At 33.8% G+C, this 17,988-nt stretch overlaps 2 protein-coding genes across 6 annotated transcripts; one reads left to right on the top strand and one right to left on the bottom strand.

Moving 5' to 3' along the window:
• Positions 1 to 5,056: 5,056 nt before the first annotated feature.
• Positions 5,057 to 11,771, top strand: LOC130814828 (DNA-3-methyladenine glycosylase). Of its 4 annotated transcripts, none has more exons than XM_057681064.1 (7): positions 5,057 to 5,449; positions 5,930 to 6,001; positions 6,390 to 6,513; positions 6,863 to 6,933; positions 10,021 to 10,078; positions 10,160 to 10,354; positions 11,352 to 11,771. In XM_057681064.1, the coding sequence occupies exons 1-7, from the start codon at positions 5,090 to 5,092 to the stop codon at positions 11,411 to 11,413; spliced, it is 942 nt and encodes a 313-aa protein (XP_057537047.1). In that variant the 5' UTR covers positions 5,057 to 5,089; the 3' UTR covers positions 11,414 to 11,771. The 4 variants fall into 4 exon arrangements, with proteins under 4 accessions (XP_057537047.1, XP_057537065.1, XP_057537039.1 ...); XM_057681082.1 differs by having other exon boundaries at positions 10,971 to 11,768; XM_057681056.1 differs by having other exon boundaries at positions 10,979 to 11,767.
• A 253-nt stretch (positions 11,772 to 12,024) lies between these two features.
• On the bottom strand, positions 12,025 to 15,741 carry LOC130814814 (probable protein kinase At2g41970). Of its 2 annotated transcripts, XM_057681045.1 has the most exons (8): positions 15,615 to 15,741; positions 14,872 to 15,084; positions 13,923 to 14,179; positions 13,690 to 13,816; positions 13,337 to 13,610; positions 13,105 to 13,237; positions 12,941 to 13,027; positions 12,025 to 12,163 (listed from the first exon to the last, which is right to left on the bottom strand). In XM_057681045.1, the coding sequence occupies exons 2-8, from the start codon at positions 14,960 to 14,962 to the stop codon at positions 12,032 to 12,034; spliced, it is 1,101 nt and encodes a 366-aa protein (XP_057537028.1). In that variant the 5' UTR covers positions 14,963 to 15,084; positions 15,615 to 15,741; the 3' UTR covers positions 12,025 to 12,031. The 2 variants fall into 2 exon arrangements, with proteins under 2 accessions (XP_057537028.1, XP_057537019.1); XM_057681036.1 differs by lacking the exon at positions 15,615 to 15,741 and having other exon boundaries at positions 14,872 to 15,238.
• Positions 15,742 to 17,988: the final 2,247 nt, after the last annotated feature.

The raw sequence follows: 17,988 nt of genomic DNA, 5'->3' as shown, positions 1-17,988 counted from the left end.
TTGAATCTTTACCCAACCCAAAATAAGTTACTTCTTCATAATCCAAAATTTTCAACTCAAGTCAAGACCCTAAAATAATCGGACATGAAAATATTGGACAAAATTGAGTCAAATCCATTTGAAATTCAAATCTAACTTGTTATTGAGTTTTACATGCTTTTTTATTTCTTTTCAAATGTTATATACGTTATTTAAGTACTATTTATTAATCACTCTTAATTTATAATTTATTTTTAATTTATAAATTATAACACAGTCAAATGAGATCTTATTTGATTCACCTCAACATAGGTGTAGTAATATCTATTTTTTATAATTTTTAATTTTTAATTATGCACAATTAGAGATATTAAAGATTAAATTAGTGCATTGATAAACATACAAAAAGCAAATATGACGTTTGAAAATAAACAGAGGGAGTTTTTTTATTTCAACGTTAATATTTAAAGTTTTATGTTATCATTTTTAATTAGGATTCACTATATTTTTAGTTTATTTTTTAGTTTTGAATGTAATTTTTTTTAGCTTTAAACATAGTATAATGGCTTTTTGTTATATAAAATAATTTTCAATAAAAATAATAGAAATAATATATATGTTTTTGAAAAAATAAATCATGATTAGGAAAAACAACTCAAATATTCATTGGGTTAACCCAAATTCGACATAAATCCAACATGACTTGACCCAAAGACCATATTTAAAATTCATTTGACCGACCATTTTGACAGATCTAGTTGAAAACTTTATTGGAAAAAGAATAAAGGATAAAAAGGTTATTTATATTGAACTCTATATATTTCATAGATTTTGGCAACATTTAAGTTTTTTTTTTTGAACTTTTTGAGCAATATATTACAAACTCTATTAAATTGAGGGAGAATGTCATACTTGTATTGTTGTATTAAGCGCCCTTTAGTCGTTCATCTTGCTTAGACAACATGTATATTCAAAACACCTATAACAAATAATTATTTTCAATATTCGTCAAACTGAATCGGGGGTTAGAGATTCTCAATTTGGCAATTAACTCTTTAAACTAAGGAGAGGATAAAACCTTGGTCAAAACATCAACATCTCGATGTTTAGTAGGATGAAATGACAATTTGAGAACACTTCAAGTACGTTCTATTAGTAAAATAGCAGTTAACTTATATATATGTTTAGTCTTATCATGAAAGACATGAATTTTATATAGATTGCTACTTGGTTGTCACAATGGAGAGTAATAAGTTTGAGATTCTTTGCTTCTAGTTCTATGAGCACCTAACTATCCAAGTAACTTCAACAGCACTAAGGCTGTGGCATTGTACTCAGCCTTTGAGCTTAATCCAAATATAGTTACCTTTTTTTAAGATTTTCATGATTCCAAATATTGTCTTCTTGTGTTAATACAAGATCTTCAGTCACTATCAAAGAAAGTGTGTTTAAGTGCATTCTATAGGTCATCTTTGAAGCTTGCATAAATTGAATGAATGCTTGCAGAGTAAGCTAGCTCAAGCCTAGTGTTTGTTAAGATGTTAAGCTTTCCGATAAGACTTCTATATAGAGTTTAATTAGTTAGTAAAACCCCTTCCTGTGCTGAAAGTTTCATGTGTAACAGGTAAGGGTTTCAAAGCTTTCTTAAAGTCCGTAATGCCACTTTATGATAATATCTCTTTAGTATACTTGTTTTGCGTAAGCACATGCCATTTTGAACATAGTAATGACATTATCCTCTCTCTTTCCAAACATGTTGTCCATCTGCAAATATAAGAAAAAAACACAAGTGAAAAAGATTTTAAAATCAGAATCCCTCTCATAAAATAATAATTTAGCAAAATAATTTGAAAATAGCGTAGAGATATTAAAATAAAAAATATATAAAAAATCATATTGTCAAATAACTCCCGAGATAATAATATCAATAAAGTAAATCTCAATGAGATCTATAAATCCCACTTATCAGTCTACTTTTATATTTGAGATCATTATCTTAAAAAATTGGACCATTGTAAAATGACACTAAGGTCTATTAGTGTGCACAAACCCTCTTGCTTGGACCATAAGTAAAGTGAGAGTATATTTTATTAATAAATTAAATTTCTCTACTTGAAACACAATTAGGATAGTAGATAACTTGCAAGCTAGTTGCTAAACTAACTAGATAGGGCAACCTATACATTATTTTCTCATGTATTTATGTGATCATATAACACATAAAACACATACATTGTATTAATTTAATTAGTTTTCATTGGAAATTTTTTCATTTTTTTGTATCTTTTGACTAATATATTTTTATATTATCATATGAATTTACCAATTCAATTCAACCTCAAATATAGTCGAATTCCTTAAATTATTGAATAAATCTCAACCCAATATACTAACTTTACATAACAATAAAATAAATATAGTAACATTATAATATATGAGTAGTAGTAAAATCATATGTTTCCAAATAAGTGACTTCACATAACTCATAAATACAAGGTTTCAAATTAAGTCGGAGCAAGATATAATACATGAAGTGTAACTTTAGAACAAACGAGACGACGAGATGACGATAGACACTATAAATGTAGAAGAGAAAGAAACCACTTTAAGTGGATGCATCAAATACCTTGGGTCCATATATCATAATAATAGGGACATCCAACAAGAGGTGACTCATATATTTAAGTGTGGGTGACAAAAATGGAGAGCCACTACTGTAATGTTATGTGATCAAGTTGTGCCCTTAAATTTGAAGGATAAGTAATATTGAATGTTGGATCAGATCCGCACCATATGGATCATAATGTTGTACTTTTAGAAAGGATTATTGAGAGGCATTTCAAGGAACTTTTTGTCTTATGTTGAGAATCACTTTAATAAGATAGTCAAGACAATAAGAAGTGATATTGGCACTGAAAATTTTCAATCCGAGTGTGGAGAACTAATGGGAGAAAAATGAATTGTGCATTAGAAGAGTATAGTTGGGGTTCCACAAATAAATGGAAGGGTTTGAGATAAAAGATGAATTTCTCTTAGAAAGAGCTAGGGCTATTTAGATTCATACTAGTTTACCTATATGAAACCACCTAAAGGCTATAAAGGTTGCAAAGATAATAAAGTATGTAGACCTAAAAGAAGTTTATATGGATTAATAGAAACTCATCGAGCCTCATAAGCTCGCGAATAAGCTAGTATAGTTCCAAGCCATGATAGTAGCGGTATAGCAACGTTGTTCACCAAGGACAAACGAGCTAAATAAACGGATTTCAGATGAGGGGTTGCCCTTTTTTCTAGTAAAGTCACTTCCTACAAAAAATTTTATAAGGTGACTTCCAACATGATTTTTTCCAAGTTATGGATCGAAAAAGACAGAATTTTGTGAGTTGAAAGTACGGCAAACCCTCAATTGCTTAGGCAAGAAAAATACAAGAACGAAGGGTGTCTACTATTGATTCTACCAATTAGAGAACACTCTCCAAATTAGATATGGATAGTAGAAAGATAGGGGTACTGAAAATGCGGATGTTTTGATAGATTAGTAGACATACCTTAAGGGATAGAATTCAAAAAGAAGATATAAGAAAGGGTTTAGGAGTTGCAAATATTGAGAAAATGATGAAAGAAAATTGTTCAAGTTGGTCTGGGCATGTGTAAAGACGGGGTATTAGCAATCCAGTAAGGTAGACAAAAAGTTTGAGCTCGAGATATTGAAAAAGGCGACGAGGAAGAATGAATATGACTTGGAGGACAAGAGTGGAAAAGATATGACTGACCTAGACTTATAAATAGTGATGGTTGAAAATTGGAATGAATGGAAAAGAAGAATCCTCGTGGACGACACTTGGAATTGAATATTGGTTTATGTAGCCGACCAATCTTTTGGGATTAAGGTTTTAGCATTTTTGTTGTTGTTGTTGTCCATTTTTGAACTCAATGCCATTAGGGATGAACATAACTCATAACACACATACCGTAGCGAGATCCTAGAGCGATGGACATTGAAAATTACATCTCTTGAAGATTATCAAATCAACTCAAAGATTCAACACCTCTAATAGCTATTTATTAGAGATCTACGTCTTTTAAGAAATGTCAATATAACCCAATTTTCGTCTCTTATAAACACTTTCCGCTGCATCTACAACACTTGCAGTTTCCTGGTAAAGTAGATAATGGAGAAAACGATGATTGAAACTATGTAATTTTTTCCAGAAATTATGATTGATGATTAAAAATAATGGTTATGGTTATATTTATAGTTGAGTTTGGATTGATTTCAAATTTTAAAATAGTAAAGATTGAATTTGAATATAAAAGATATAATTTAATGTAACCAACGTTAACCAATTTTAAATTCACAATTTGAATTTTAAATTTGAAAATCAAATTGAACTTTTTAATTTCAAATTTAATTAATTGAAAATTTTAGTTTCCAAATATTTGTTTTGACAAAATTTATGGGTATTACATTTACTATCTTAAAACAAAAGTTTGTCTTCAAACTTAAAAGTCATGATTTCCTTAAACACCTAAAATAATTAATTTTTTTATATAATTATTACAACTTGTGTTTATCTTTTTTCAAAGTGCTCACAAACAAACAAAGCACATAATTTAAACACTTTCTATTGTTTGAATTAAATTAAGAAAAAACTATACAAATAAAAATTGAATGCAAATTAAATATTTCTCTGATTTTTAATCGTTGTTACATTTATGCTATTCAACATACAATTTGAATATTTAATATCTTTAATTTCATAAAATAAAAAATTTTAAAAAATTAATATTATAAAAATATGTATTAACACAAATCAAATAAATATGCATTAATACAAATCAAACAAAATTCCACTTGACTATATTTTACATTATACATAGAAAAATACAAGTTAATAAGATCAATTGATGCATAGTAGTTAATAATAGCAACTATTAAAATACAGTGAAAATAGAAAACGCAAAATCCCAGAAAATAACTAAAAACCGTCTGGGAGACGAAGTGAATTTTTCCCTATTCTTTATTTTTTCAAAAAAAATAAAACAAAATTAAGCAATATTTTTAAAAGTAAATTTTCCGAAAATTAATCAGTGGTTAGTGTAATTGTTTATGCTGCTTCCGACTACCATTCAACTTCTCTTCTTCCCATATCAATTCCGGCGCAATAACGTTCCGATGACCAGACCTCAACGTTCCAAACATCGTACCAAGTCCACCGCCATTAATGTAAACGATTCTCCTGAGGAAAACCCATCACAATCTAAACTCAAATTTCGTTCCTCTAAGTCCAAATTCAAACTAAAATCCCCATTACTACCAGAACGCCCATTTTCCAACGTTTCTGGGCTTGATTACCAAAATCTTACCCTTCTAGAACCTGATTTTTGCTCTATTGATGCTCTTGATCTCGCCCCTCTTCTTCTGGGAAAGTTTCTTCGACGAGATGATGTTATACTTCAGATAACTGAGGTATGATTATTGTTTTATTTGTTATGCACGGAAGCTGTTCGATAAAAATTACTTAAAGGATAGAAGCTAGTTCTTTTTTTTGTTTGTTGTGTTTCTAATTGTTCTGTTTGTTTTGTTGGTCTGAATAAGTTGTTCTTAGTCGGTGGGATGTTTGACTCAACTTTTTCTAATTTTTAATCGTGCACAACTAAAGATTTCAACGATCAAAATAGTGAATTGCATCTCATCAAAACAAAGAAGGGTAGCGACTGATCCCCATTTTAATTTTCCATAAAATAAACAGGAAAACTATCATCCACTGTGTTTTCCTTTGGAACCATTTTTCAATGAGCTTATTATCCTTCAAATTAAAAAGCTTTATTTTTTTGTCATTTGATTGTGGGTCACTCAAATTATATGTAGTTTAGCTGAGGTTATCAGGTATATTTATCTTGAATCAGCTCCTATGAGTATTCTGGAATTGATGGTATACTTTTGCAGGTAGAAGCTTATAGGCCGAATGATTCAGCTTGTCATGGTCGCTTTGGTATTACAGCTAGGACGGCTCCTGTTGTAAGATATACTAACCCAATCATTTTCTTCCGTGCTTGCATTTTGCATTAGTAATGTTAATGGTGCAAAAATATAGTAACGGTCGCGTTTTTAGTGACAAACATGGAAATACGGTAACTGGGGTGATGCGATTATCGTATCACCATAGTCCAAACTTCAGCCTTAACAATGAAATATTGTTTGGAACTGCCTAAAAAGCGGTGTTTTACACCTTTAGGATACGGTAATATCGGTTCGGTAAATTTCAAAAACCCGTACTATACGACCAATACAATACGAGCACTATGATGTTGTCTAGGAACATGAATATATGTATACCTTTTTTTGACAGGGTCATCAAAGTGTGAAATTATTAATTTTTTGTTGTATCTTCATTCAATTTCGACAGTTTGGTCGTGGGGGACATGCATATGTTTATCTCTGCTATGGTCTTCACATGATGCTTAACATTGTCGCTGACAAGGAGGGTGTCGGGGCTGCTGTCTTGATACGTTCTTGTGCTCCGGTCAGCGGTAATCTCTCGTAATAGCTTTACTCTTGTGTATGAAGCTATGAGTGTTTAGACCTTTTATTATGTGACATAGTTACATTGAATGAAATACATATCAGGTTGGTTGGTGAGGAAATGAGTTGTTATTGCTTAGCAATTAGCAATTTTGATTAGTATTATAAATTAGTTGCTTTGTGTTTGATTCATCAAGTATGGATATTAATCTTCTGGTTCTAGATGTTCAAGAAAATATTACTAATTTTGAATGAAGCAATTTGTTATTATTGGATAGTTGAATAATATGGGTGACAATAGCAAATTGATAAGCAATGGAGTGTTCTGAAATCTGATTTTTTAGACTAATCTTGCAGGCTTGACGACTATTCAACAGCGTCGTGGCCAGATTACTGATAAGCCGGTTCTTCTTGCTGGGCCAGGAAAGGTTAGGATTCAATCTTGACAATATGTTTATAATACGATGACTCTATGAGTAAAATTTGTTGCTTGGTGGTTTTTATTATAGTTTGGCTTTTCATAACGGAAAGGATAATACTTATCTTTTCAGCAATTAGCTATTACATGATACGTTAATGATCAGTCAGTTTGTTCATGGATGATATCTATGCCTAACTCTTTCTCTAATACAAACCAAGAATATAATGTTTTTTTGAATGTATATCATTTTCATTTTTTTTTGGTCGAGAGAGGAAAATTAGGAATTACAGTTGAGACCTTGAGACTTCGATGAAGAATTATTTTAGTTCATGTGTTGCATTCAGCTGAGTCCAATCATCCCCATCTATTCATTGGAACCCAGGATAAATAAAAAGTCCCGAATTTCTTGATTAGTGGGAATTCATGGTTAGGCAAGAAAATGGAATTGTGCAAATATAAGGCTAGATTGCATTGGTCGAGTTGTAAGGGTTTTAACAAGATGATCAAATATTTTCTTGTTGTAAAGGTGTAAAATAATCTTTTTGGGCAGTTCCACGAAATTTCTCATGCTTTTGATCGATATTTGGCATTACGGTAACCACATCACTTCCGTTATCGCACCGCCGTCTCGTTACCATGGTCATTGTTACCGCAATTTGCACTATGGACTTTTTGCGGGGGAATGGTGGGAAAATTGAGAGTTGAGAGTGTAGAGTGTAGAGTGATTGAGAAAGGTCATTTAAAAGGATTTGGTGCATTTTTACCTGGAACGACATTCGATTTGGAACGGGAGCGGGAGCGGGAACGGGAATAAGGAACGCAATCTAGATTGACTCAAGAATCATTGGGTACAAGAAACATTATGTATTAAAAATATATTTGAAAACAAAAGTAAATTAAAATGGTTTTTTTTTGCTTTAAGAAAGTGTTTTCAAATGAATTTTTTTGTTTTCTAGGTTTCATCGCGTTTTTTCCTTCATTAATTTTTTCTTTAATATATAAATGAAGGCCAAAATAACTTTAAAAAAAGTTCGTCTACATTGGTACGTCACCTTGAGCGATTTGGGTAGCGTTTCATAGTGATTGGGGATGGACATTTCCGGATCGCAGAACGTGGTTACGTTCCACGTTCCATGTAACTATGGGCTGGTTTGATGAGGTAAAGATAATCCTGGAGAAGTAGGAGATGAGATGGGAACCCATGATCCTTCCTCATTCTTTTAGCCTTGAAAATGAAATTCCCTTCCTTTGTTTACTAGAGAAAATTTATGACTTGTAGTCTTCATTGACCCATCATTGCTCTTTGATTCTCTAATTCCAATCCGTGAGGTCCAATGTGGCTATCATTTGCTAATCATTGATGATATGGATGGAAAGAGACCCCTTGTGAGATGGAGGTGATATCATTAGTGTCGTGTTGTGAACAAAGAAAAAAACTCGCGGATGTCGTCGTCGGTCATGATATTTCAGATGCGACCCTTGCATTGTTACAACTCATTTTGCAAACATCATTATGTGAATTGTTAACTTAAAAACTTCATTTTATCATCGTAGTTCAAGTTTTCTAGAAAATATATTTGAATTAAAGCATATAAGAGACGTTTTGGAACCTGAGCACTATAAAAAAAAGATAAGAATGACCAATATGTTAGAAAGCACTTTATGGTGGTTGTTACTCCATGAATTTAAATCATAGGTTATGTAACAGGATTTGCGCTTCGGTGAGTTCAATACCCGTTAGAAAGCAGCTGTTAGCCTGTTATGTAACATGACAACCTCATTTCTATTCCATGGTTGTGAATGTTTTGCATTTGTTTTCAATCGATACCCCTAAATGCGTTATGGTCCAGACAACTTATTTAAGAAATTGGCACATATTCTTTATTTGTTTAGAAATTGAAATGCATTGGATCGTGAAATATTCAACATTATGCCATTGCTGTCTTATGAGAGTGTAACCGAGGGAATTTAGAGATACCAATGTTCTATCCGATTAGCTTATAGTTTAAGAAGCGCAAGGCGCACCGAGGCGCAAATTGTCCTTAGAGTCTAGGTGCAAAACGCAGGGTGAAGGTGTGAGCTTTTTGTAGGCGAGGCACACTATACAGGCGCAACTGTGTGCTAGCTTTTTGTAAGAGTTGAGTTGATCAGTAAAGGTTCCGCACTTGTCTTTGAGCATGAGCAGGGGTGCTATCTACAGATATATTATCTACTATAAAGGGGGAATCTAGGCTCGGGATTCAGGGGTATCAATTGAGCACTGGGTTCATTGGAAATGGGCATGGGATTCTGTCGAATCACGTAGTCCAGAGGGACCACGAGGATTCAGATATGAGAAATGCCAAGAGTGAGAAGAGGGGGGGATAGATGGATAAGGTTATAAGGGATTGAGTCTTCTGGCCCATTAAGGATCATACTTGCAGACTTTTATTGTGTGATACTTTACAATGTGCTTCAAATTTACATCAATTGTGATCCGTTTTTTTTTTTTTTTTTTTTTATGTACTCTCAGTTGTCTGCTCAAGGTTCTTTTTTATTAATTGAGAAAGATTTTAATTAACTGAATGAGGTGTAAATACACATTTATTTAGAAAGAGCAGAAGAATTACTTAGAAAACTTCATTGCTATTTGAAGCTGCAATATCAAATCTTCGTTTTGTTTTTGATCTTCATTTGCATTTAACCATTGTGCAGCCATGGTGATTTGTTTTGTCAGTGTCAGGTCTGATGTACTTGGTCGTCGGTGTATAATTCATGATTAGTATTACACTATGTTACTTGGACTCGGGTACTGATGTTGGATATTGTTAAGTGTCCAAGTGTCGGATGCGCCTAAATATTCACTTTTACACCTAAATTGAAGCGTCTAAGTGCCATACCAATGTCCGAGCATTAAGGATTGGACATGGGTACGTGAAGCAAAATGAAGAATCCGAGTAACGTAGTTATTACATAATGTTATCTTAGTAATTGTACAAATTGTAGTAGTAAGCTACCCAGATGACAAATGGGACTTATGCAGTGTTTAATAGCTGATATAAGGGATAGATAAGGGACGAATGCTATTTCATATCGCATCTCACTTCATTCACAGGTTGGCCAAGCTCTTGGGTTATCAACTGACTGGTCGAATCATCCTCTTCATGTGCCTGGTTAGATTTCCTGCCCTTCTTCCTACTAGCTATCCTGAAATTTGCGTGATCTGTGTCGAAAAAGTGTTTTGCTATATGCAGGTGGTTTAGAACTTCTGGATGGACCAAAGCCGGAAAAAATACTGGTCGGTCCCCGTGTTGGCATTGATTATGCTTTACCTGAACATGTAAACGCACTTTGGAGATTTGCCATTGCAGGGAGTCAATGGATAAGTGCACCGAAAAGCACGCTTAGATTGCCTGGACAAGATGCAACTTTTCACCGCAATGTAAGAGGTAAAAGACGAGTGCAAACTGAATGAGAACTTAATTTGAGCGAAAACTTTTTGTTTACCAACGGCTTACTACTAAAAAATTTCTCTTTATATGCTTCCTATTGTGTAGTTCAGGAATTTAACTAACCAGCTAGCTACTGGCTTTCAGTTATTGTAAATGTAAAATGTAATGATAAGTATACATGATTAATTACTCATTGAAGAATCTTTTGAGGAGCAATGATGCTGATTTTCTTGTTTTGTGTTTTTGTTAGAAATGTGGAATTGTACTTCATTTTTGTCAAAAAGATCGGTTAATTAAAGCTAGCAACTGGGGCATGGGTCTAGGTCAGTGTACATAAATCGCCAGTTAATTTGCTTTTTGAATACACAATTCGCTTAAAATGACCCTAAAATAACCCAAAAGGACTGTAATTTGCTTATTTTGATTTGCGATTCGTAAGGAGATCAGTGAATCAAGTGACAGTGGTTTAGGTTTCGACTTGCCTGAATTGTGTAATTAAGTTATGACACAGAGAAGAATGATAGTCGAGTTGGTTGAACGCACAAGCTGAAATTTCAAAACATACTAATATATGGTTATATCAAAATCATTCTAATACATAAAAATTTTGAAGTGTTACAGGTCATAATAGAAAATTGCAAGTCAAAATGAAGAGAATAGGGAAAATTTGTTTGGTTTGCTCTTAATAATATTGTGGAATGTTGGAGTTTAGTGCTGATGAAGGGACAACAATATTGCCTGACTGGACTATGAAAACATGAATCTAGAAGATGGAGACTCGATCCATCTTGACAATGTTGACTTGGATCGAGCTACTTATCCTTAAATCTTCGATACAAGAAAAAAAAGTTCCCGAGGGTGCATTCTGTTTATCGTACTCATGTTTGAGTGTAGGAAAGATACTATTATAATTATGCACGAGGATTCCGTGTTTAAATTTGATGTTGAGGCTAAGCCATCTAATGCTGTTTGTGTTGTTGACACTGATGTTGAGGTCGATTTCGATTCAAAGGGGAGCTTTGTGCCTTTCAACGGTACATCATGGCGGTTAAGTGAAAAGTAGAATGAGCTGGTTAGATCGACTAAGGGTTCAGAGCAGAGGGCAGCAGTATCAAACATTGAGCAGACATGGAATTTCACTGGCCTTATTCCGTCAAATTTTCAATGAAAAGTGTGGTACGTTTCTATAATCTCTCAAATTTTAAATGACGCCAGCACCATCAGAGTCTTAACCCCAAGACATTGGGATTGATTGCATAAACCAACATATCTGTGCCAATATGGTCGTTTATATGGATTATTCTTCATTATTTTGGCTACATAAACTATGTTGAAATTTGGAATCTGCTTAAAACAGAAGAGTAGATAAATGGGGTTTAATACAAGATGCTGTATGATCTCTTTTTTATTATGCACAAATCTAAGAGAAGGAATACCCTCCAAAATTTGATTAAAGATTTTTTCTTACACGAAAGACTCGAGTCGGAGAAATGTAGTCTGCCTAAATCGTTGGAACTCAACTGATGGCCTTCTCAGTGATTCTGAACTGAGCAGAATGGCATGAATGTCTAAATGAAGAAATACTAAAAGTAAAAATTACACCGAAAAGAGTACAAAGAAGGAATGAATAATGGACGTGATGAACCATCTTGGAATCTCGAATTAGTATCTGTATTACGCTTGTGCATCCGGGCCTGCTGGTTTGTTAGCAGCATTCAGAAGAGGCTGCAAAGCCTTGACCACAATTGTCATGTTAGGCCTAAAGTCGGCTTCGTATTGAACACATAATGCTGCTACTGCTGCCATCTGAACATATCAAACTGGAGTCATTTACAGTAGATTATGTAGAGTGATCAGAAAATGAATGTAAATAAGTGGGAACTGAAGGCCAGAAGAGGAAGTGAAAAATGTTTTTAATGACATGTCTAGGCCCCCATGGCCGGGGCGTTTGATTAGCATTCTATCATAATCGAAGCGTATGATATAGACTTAGTGCACACTAATTTTATTGTGCACCATTCCTGACTCTCCGCTTACTAACCACACCTCTTACTCTCCACTCTACTAACTTAAATTTTCTACTCCTCACTCAACCAACTTGCTAGCATATAAAAGATGGTGCAATGCAACTACTATTTTAGTGTGCTCTAAATCTACTCAAGACTTTCTCGTCAGTTCAACACACATAGAAATCAACAAACATCCCACCATATACTAGCGTCATAGATTGACCCCTGATCACAACCTACATGAAACTATAGTCATAGTCATCAACCCAGTATCCTGTATAAGTCAGGGTCCGAGGGGAGGAGGGTAGCAAACATACATACCCATTCCCCCTCTAGGAGAGGACAATGAAAAATGCACGCACTCCCTCATGAAACTATAACGATCATCAAATGAAGCTCTTCAATAAACAAGTATCTTTGTGTATCTTAATGCTCAAACTATGCATTTTAAAGCAACTGAAGTGAAGCAACTTTAGATGCATTGGGACAATGTAATGTTATTATTGTCGTTTAAGTTTGAGATGAAACGATGCAAGTTTTTCTTTATCTAGTGAAGCAGAGAAAAGAGAAAGACCTTGGCCACTGCCTTTGCTGGATAATTGTCATTAAGCTTGGGATCAACACATTGTTTTACTTTATCTTCACTCAATCGGGGAGTTGCCTGTGACGAGAGGAAATTCGTAACCAAAACCGCAATCACACAGAGGAAAATAACTAACATGAATACAAGAAACGAACCCAAGTAACCAGACTTTGTTGCCCTTTGGGCATGGTATGATCTACCGGCTTTCTTCCAGTCAAAAGCTCTAGAAGAACCACACCGAAACTATATACATCACTTTTTTGAGTTATCTGCCCGGTCATGGCATACCTGGTTAAGAAAAAAGCCGAATAGTTATTAATATTCGTATATTAGACTGTATAATTCTCGTCTCACTAACAAACACTACAAAGAGAAAGGGAGGCGTACTCAGGAGCATGGTAGCCAAATGTTCCCAAGACTCTAGTCGAGTGCAAGCGAGCTGCTGTGTCGGAAGATGCACTCGTCAGGTTGAAGTCTGCTATTTTTGACATGAAGTCATCAAACAATAGGACATTGCTAGATCTAACATCACGGTGAACAATAGATGGCTGCACTTTTTCGTGTAGATATTCTAGACCTTTTGCAGCCCCAAACGCAATTTTAACTCTTTGTGCCCATGTTAGAGCAGGTCCTGGTGCTGCTCCTTGTACGCCTTTCCTTCCTATCTCACGAAGAAACGACGTTCAAGTTTTGTATCCAAAAACTTGACTACATTTTATAAAAACATAACTCTAACATACCATGCAATACATCATGTAAAGAACCCATTGTTGCAAATTGATAAACCAATATTCTGTTATTTTGCTCCAAACAATAACCTATAAGCTCTGTAAAATGCTCGTGCTTTAGCCTTGAAACGATCGAAACCTGAAAGAACACATAACACGATAGATAGAAAACGATAACTTCATCACATATCCTAAATTGATCACATTTTTAGACTGTAAGAAGAACTATATGTAATGAAACCTACCTGATTTGCAAATTCAGCATCAGAATCCTGTGCAGAACTGGTATCCAATTTCTTTATAGCCGCCTCTTCGCCACTGCTTAACTTTGCATGAAAAACGCGTCCATAAGAACCTTCTCCCACCAATGTCTTCTGACTGAAGTTGTTAGTTAATTTGTTCAATTCATCCAATGACAAAGCTGGCAATTCTATCGGCAAGGCTTTTACTGGCGCACCGCTTCTTGCTGCATTACCCGCTTTTGGCTCTCCTCTATCCCCACCTATAAATTGCGCCAAACCAAACTTCGTTATCTATAAACTAACTCATACGAAGACTTGGTGCAATGTCGAATTCACAATTCCTTGTATAGGTTGTCGATAGGTGAAGGGAATATAGTATGTTACGTGTCTGAAACTAGTCCGAGGGCCTACCATTTGCTCCAAATTTATGAATCAAGAGGGTGTTCAATGGAGCAACTCTATCTCCCAACCAAGAGGTTGAGAATTCGATTCTAAGCTTCCTCAATCTCATGGTCGGAATTAGTGTAACATAATTCGCTACTTAATTCGCCTTTAGAATTCGCAATTCGCTCAAATTTACCTCTTAATAGCCCTAAAACCGACTATAATTTGCTTTTTTCGATTCTCGAGGAGATTAGTGAATCACGTCACACTGGTCGGAATGCCCATTTAGGAACTTAGACTCGGTATTCCTTGCGAGTTATTATTCCCTCTATTCTCCTAATCTCACAGGCTTACACCTTTCTAGACCCCATAGTTATGCTCTTTTCTAACAGGGTATTATGTAGCATATCTCTGGGTTACAACCCTAAACTTATGTTAAATACTCTATGATTCACAACTAAGCTCCTCGAGATCCCTATTCTCGAGTCTTTACAATCAAATGCTGTACTAATGCAATAAATTATACCTTATAATTACAATTATATACAAAGGTAAAGCAAAAGATTACCACCAACAGGATTGTTCCCCCTAGGAGGTGCTGTGTTTTGGTTAGCAGGCGGCCCGGCGTTTTCCTCTTCTGCACCTCCACAGCAGAACATAGTTCAAGTTTTGGTGCAGCAGCTGATTCAACCACAAAAAAAATAAAATAAAAAATCTGATCTTTGTTTAGAATTCCTCTTTACAGATCTCTTATCTAAGCTAATATCCTGCAAATCAATTCCTGCATCAGAAAGAGTCAAGGTCAGAGATCATAGTTTTGTTGATTTGAAAAAAAACCTAATAAAAACAATATCATTTAATAAATTGAATAATTTTACACCTTTAAAGTCTTTAACACTTTTGTAAATTACAGCCTCAATGTTCATTTTTTTCGAATTACAGTCACCAAAGTATCAAAGTTTATAGGCAAAAACACAAAACAATGCCATTTCTAAAAGGAACAGAAACTAAACAAAATATTAACATAAGATTCACACATTATCTCTTGTGACGAGGGAGGGTATGGTTAGCAGTCAACCATCCTTCCTAAGACCCTGATCATAGGATCTATGAACGGAATATATTGGATATAAATAATGATAAATACACAATTTTCTAATCTATGATAAAAATTATTATACGATCTCATATTGCAACATTAGAATATAATGTCATAACACCAATGTCAAATGGGTGAAAAAAAATTGAATCTTGAAAACAATCTTTATAGAAAAAACATTGAGAACCCAGAAGATTAAATAAGAAATATACCCAGTAAATCAAGGGAAAATCAATGGAAATTAATGGAAAATTATAAAGATTTCAACAGGAAAAAAAAAGAAGAGAGAGAAAGAGAATGAAAATGTAAGGGAAGGTTAGAAAGAAGGGTGTGAAGGAGCAAAAGATGATTTCAGAGGTGGAGGGATGATCAAGGTTTTGATGAAGGAAGAAATTTAGTTGTTGGGCGCGAAATTCGCTTAATAATGTCTCTAACCGATAATTGGTAATGCTTGACACATAGTAGGTTAGGTCAAGCTACGTGCTTGCCATGTTTTGCACGTCCATCTTACTAATACTTCCCCTTTGAGCCATTGTAACTTGGTTCCTTCACATATACTACTAGGCTTTAAACTGAAAGTTGCTCTTGTGAGAAATCTTGGTAAGACGACTTCGAATAAGGAGCTTATATTCTCATAATATGTATTGCCTCCTTCTGAAATACTTGCAACTGATTGTGACATATTGACATGTTTTGTTGGAAAATGTCACTATCATGTGGTTAGGAACATGTTGGTTCATCTTTGGCGATGACCCATTAGGAAAGAAGCTAGGATTTGAAACTGGGGGGGGCAAAATAATCGATACACGAGCAAATTATTTAGGATTACTATATAAAAATTAGTCAAATTATGAAAATATTAATATCATATAGACTTAAATGAACTTGAATCATAGCAAAAATTATATTCAACAAATCGAGTTAAAACTTCCCTATAATTATCACTTTTGAAAAAATCCAAATGTATTTTTGACTCTATTATAAAACTTAAAGTAATATATATAGACAAATTGGAAAAGATAATTAATCATAAATGGAGTATATAAAATGTTGTTCATCCGATGGGTACAAAAGCTAATCACTATGAGGAGGCTTTTCATATTGAGTTCCCACCACTAAGATAGTATATATGGGAGACAAACCTCACTCTCCAAATTTCTTTTTGACGACAATTGCAAAATCAACGTATGGAACCAGGGGCGGACCCAGGATTTTAGGAATGAGGTTGCACAATATTTTAATATATGTATTTTAAAGGTCCAATTTAACTAATATTTAATTTTTGCATTACTCGATAAAGTATGAGATGTAATAATGTATATAAAACGAAAAAAAAAAATTAAAACTCCACTAACTTATTAACCGTTACCGTATCTCAAAATAAAGAAAACATCTTATCTCTAACAAAACTATGAATTTGATTGTGTTATCAACTAACCCGCAAAATTGTAAACTTGTTTAATTTGTGTTATAAATTTACAATCATCATATCAAGTATTAAGGAATCAATAAACAAAAAATTACACATGCACACTACGCACTAAAAATAAACTTAGAGTCATAAAATTACATAAAAGTAGTTAATATGTATCATAAAAGAATTAATTAATGATCTTTTTAAAATTACAGTTTACAAAACTAAATTACAAATTTTACTTGACATTGGCATGAGCGGTGAGAGGGAATGATCTATGAGCGAGGGTTCAAATGTTAATTGTTGTCGATTGGAATGCTGGAGGTCAATTAATTGCAACTAATTATCTTAATGGCTCGTTTGGTTAATGATATTAAATGGTAGTAATGAGAATAATTTATAGTGTAATATTTCATCAAAAGTTATATGTCATTTCCACGGTAATGAAACTTTGATCACAAAAACATTTTTTTGTTTATAAATTTACATTATCACTTAATACTACGTCTTCCAATGGTAATGCATTGGAATGAATTTTATGAAGAAAATGAGATAGTTGAAGTTGGATTAGCATGACCATCAAGGTAACCAAGTGTTTTTTCAACCAAAATTACACTAGTTTTTCATTCTCAATACCACTGTTTATTACCATCTACCAAATGGGCAGTAAGAGTAGTAGATTATATTGTAATGGCAGTGTAAAATACAAAGTATTGTGTACTGGCCCATACGTTGCATGTTCGAATCTTGGTAATAGCAAATTTTTTTAACATTTTAATAGGGTGTTTGGGAAACCCCATGCATCAATGTAGGTCCGCCCCTGTATGCAACCGCCTCCAAATAAATTTGATTGGGGATCATTGTTAAATTCTCGTCCTGAATCGCACGGAAACTTCTTTACTTCTTTATTTAAAAAACAATCTAATATGTTATAAAATATTTTCTAAAATAAAATAAATAAATAATACTAAACCAATTAAAGGTTAATTTGCATTATATGAAAAAAATTATTTAATAGAACAATATAATAATAAATATAATAATCATAATTTTGTAAACTATAAAATACTTGCTTAATGTCGTGTGGTTCTAGCATGCAAACTGATCCACCATGTGAATGGTCTCGACTCTATCCCTCCCTCCACACCGATTGGAGGAGGTTCCTATGACTT

The sequence above is a fragment of the Amaranthus tricolor genome, chromosome 1 (assembly GCF_026212465.1).
Source record: "Amaranthus tricolor cultivar Red isolate AtriRed21 chromosome 1, ASM2621246v1, whole genome shotgun sequence".
In the NCBI taxonomy this organism is placed as follows: domain Eukaryota; kingdom Viridiplantae; phylum Streptophyta; class Magnoliopsida; order Caryophyllales; family Amaranthaceae; genus Amaranthus; species Amaranthus tricolor.
Note: the sequence above shows the minus strand (reverse complement) of the source record. Positions and strands in the feature narration are given on the sequence as shown.

Bases quoted from the DNA above. Each gene is read 5' to 3' on its own strand.
- LOC130814828 (XM_057681056.1), top strand. From the start codon at position 5,090: ATGCTGCTTCCGACTACCATTCAACTTCTCTTCTTCCCATATCAATTC. The intron at 6,514-6,862 runs GTAATCTCTCGT...CTAATCTTGCAG, and splicing joins TTCTTGTGCTCCGGTCAGCG to GCTTGACGACTATTCAACAG. The intron at 6,934-10,020 runs GTTAGGATTCAA...CTTCATTCACAG, and splicing joins TTCTTGCTGGGCCAGGAAAG to GTTGGCCAAGCTCTTGGGTT.
- LOC130814814 (XM_057681045.1), bottom strand. From the start codon at position 14,962: ATGTTCTGCTGTGGAGGTGCAGAAGAGGAAAACGCCGGGCCGCCTGCT. The intron at 14,180-14,871 runs GTAATCTTTTGC...CGCAATTTATAG, and splicing joins GGGGAACAATCCTGTTGGTG to GTGGGGATAGAGGAGAGCCA. The intron at 13,817-13,922 runs GTAGGTTTCATT...GTGTTCTTTCAG, and splicing joins ATGCTGAATTTGCAAATCAG to GTTTCGATCGTTTCAAGGCT.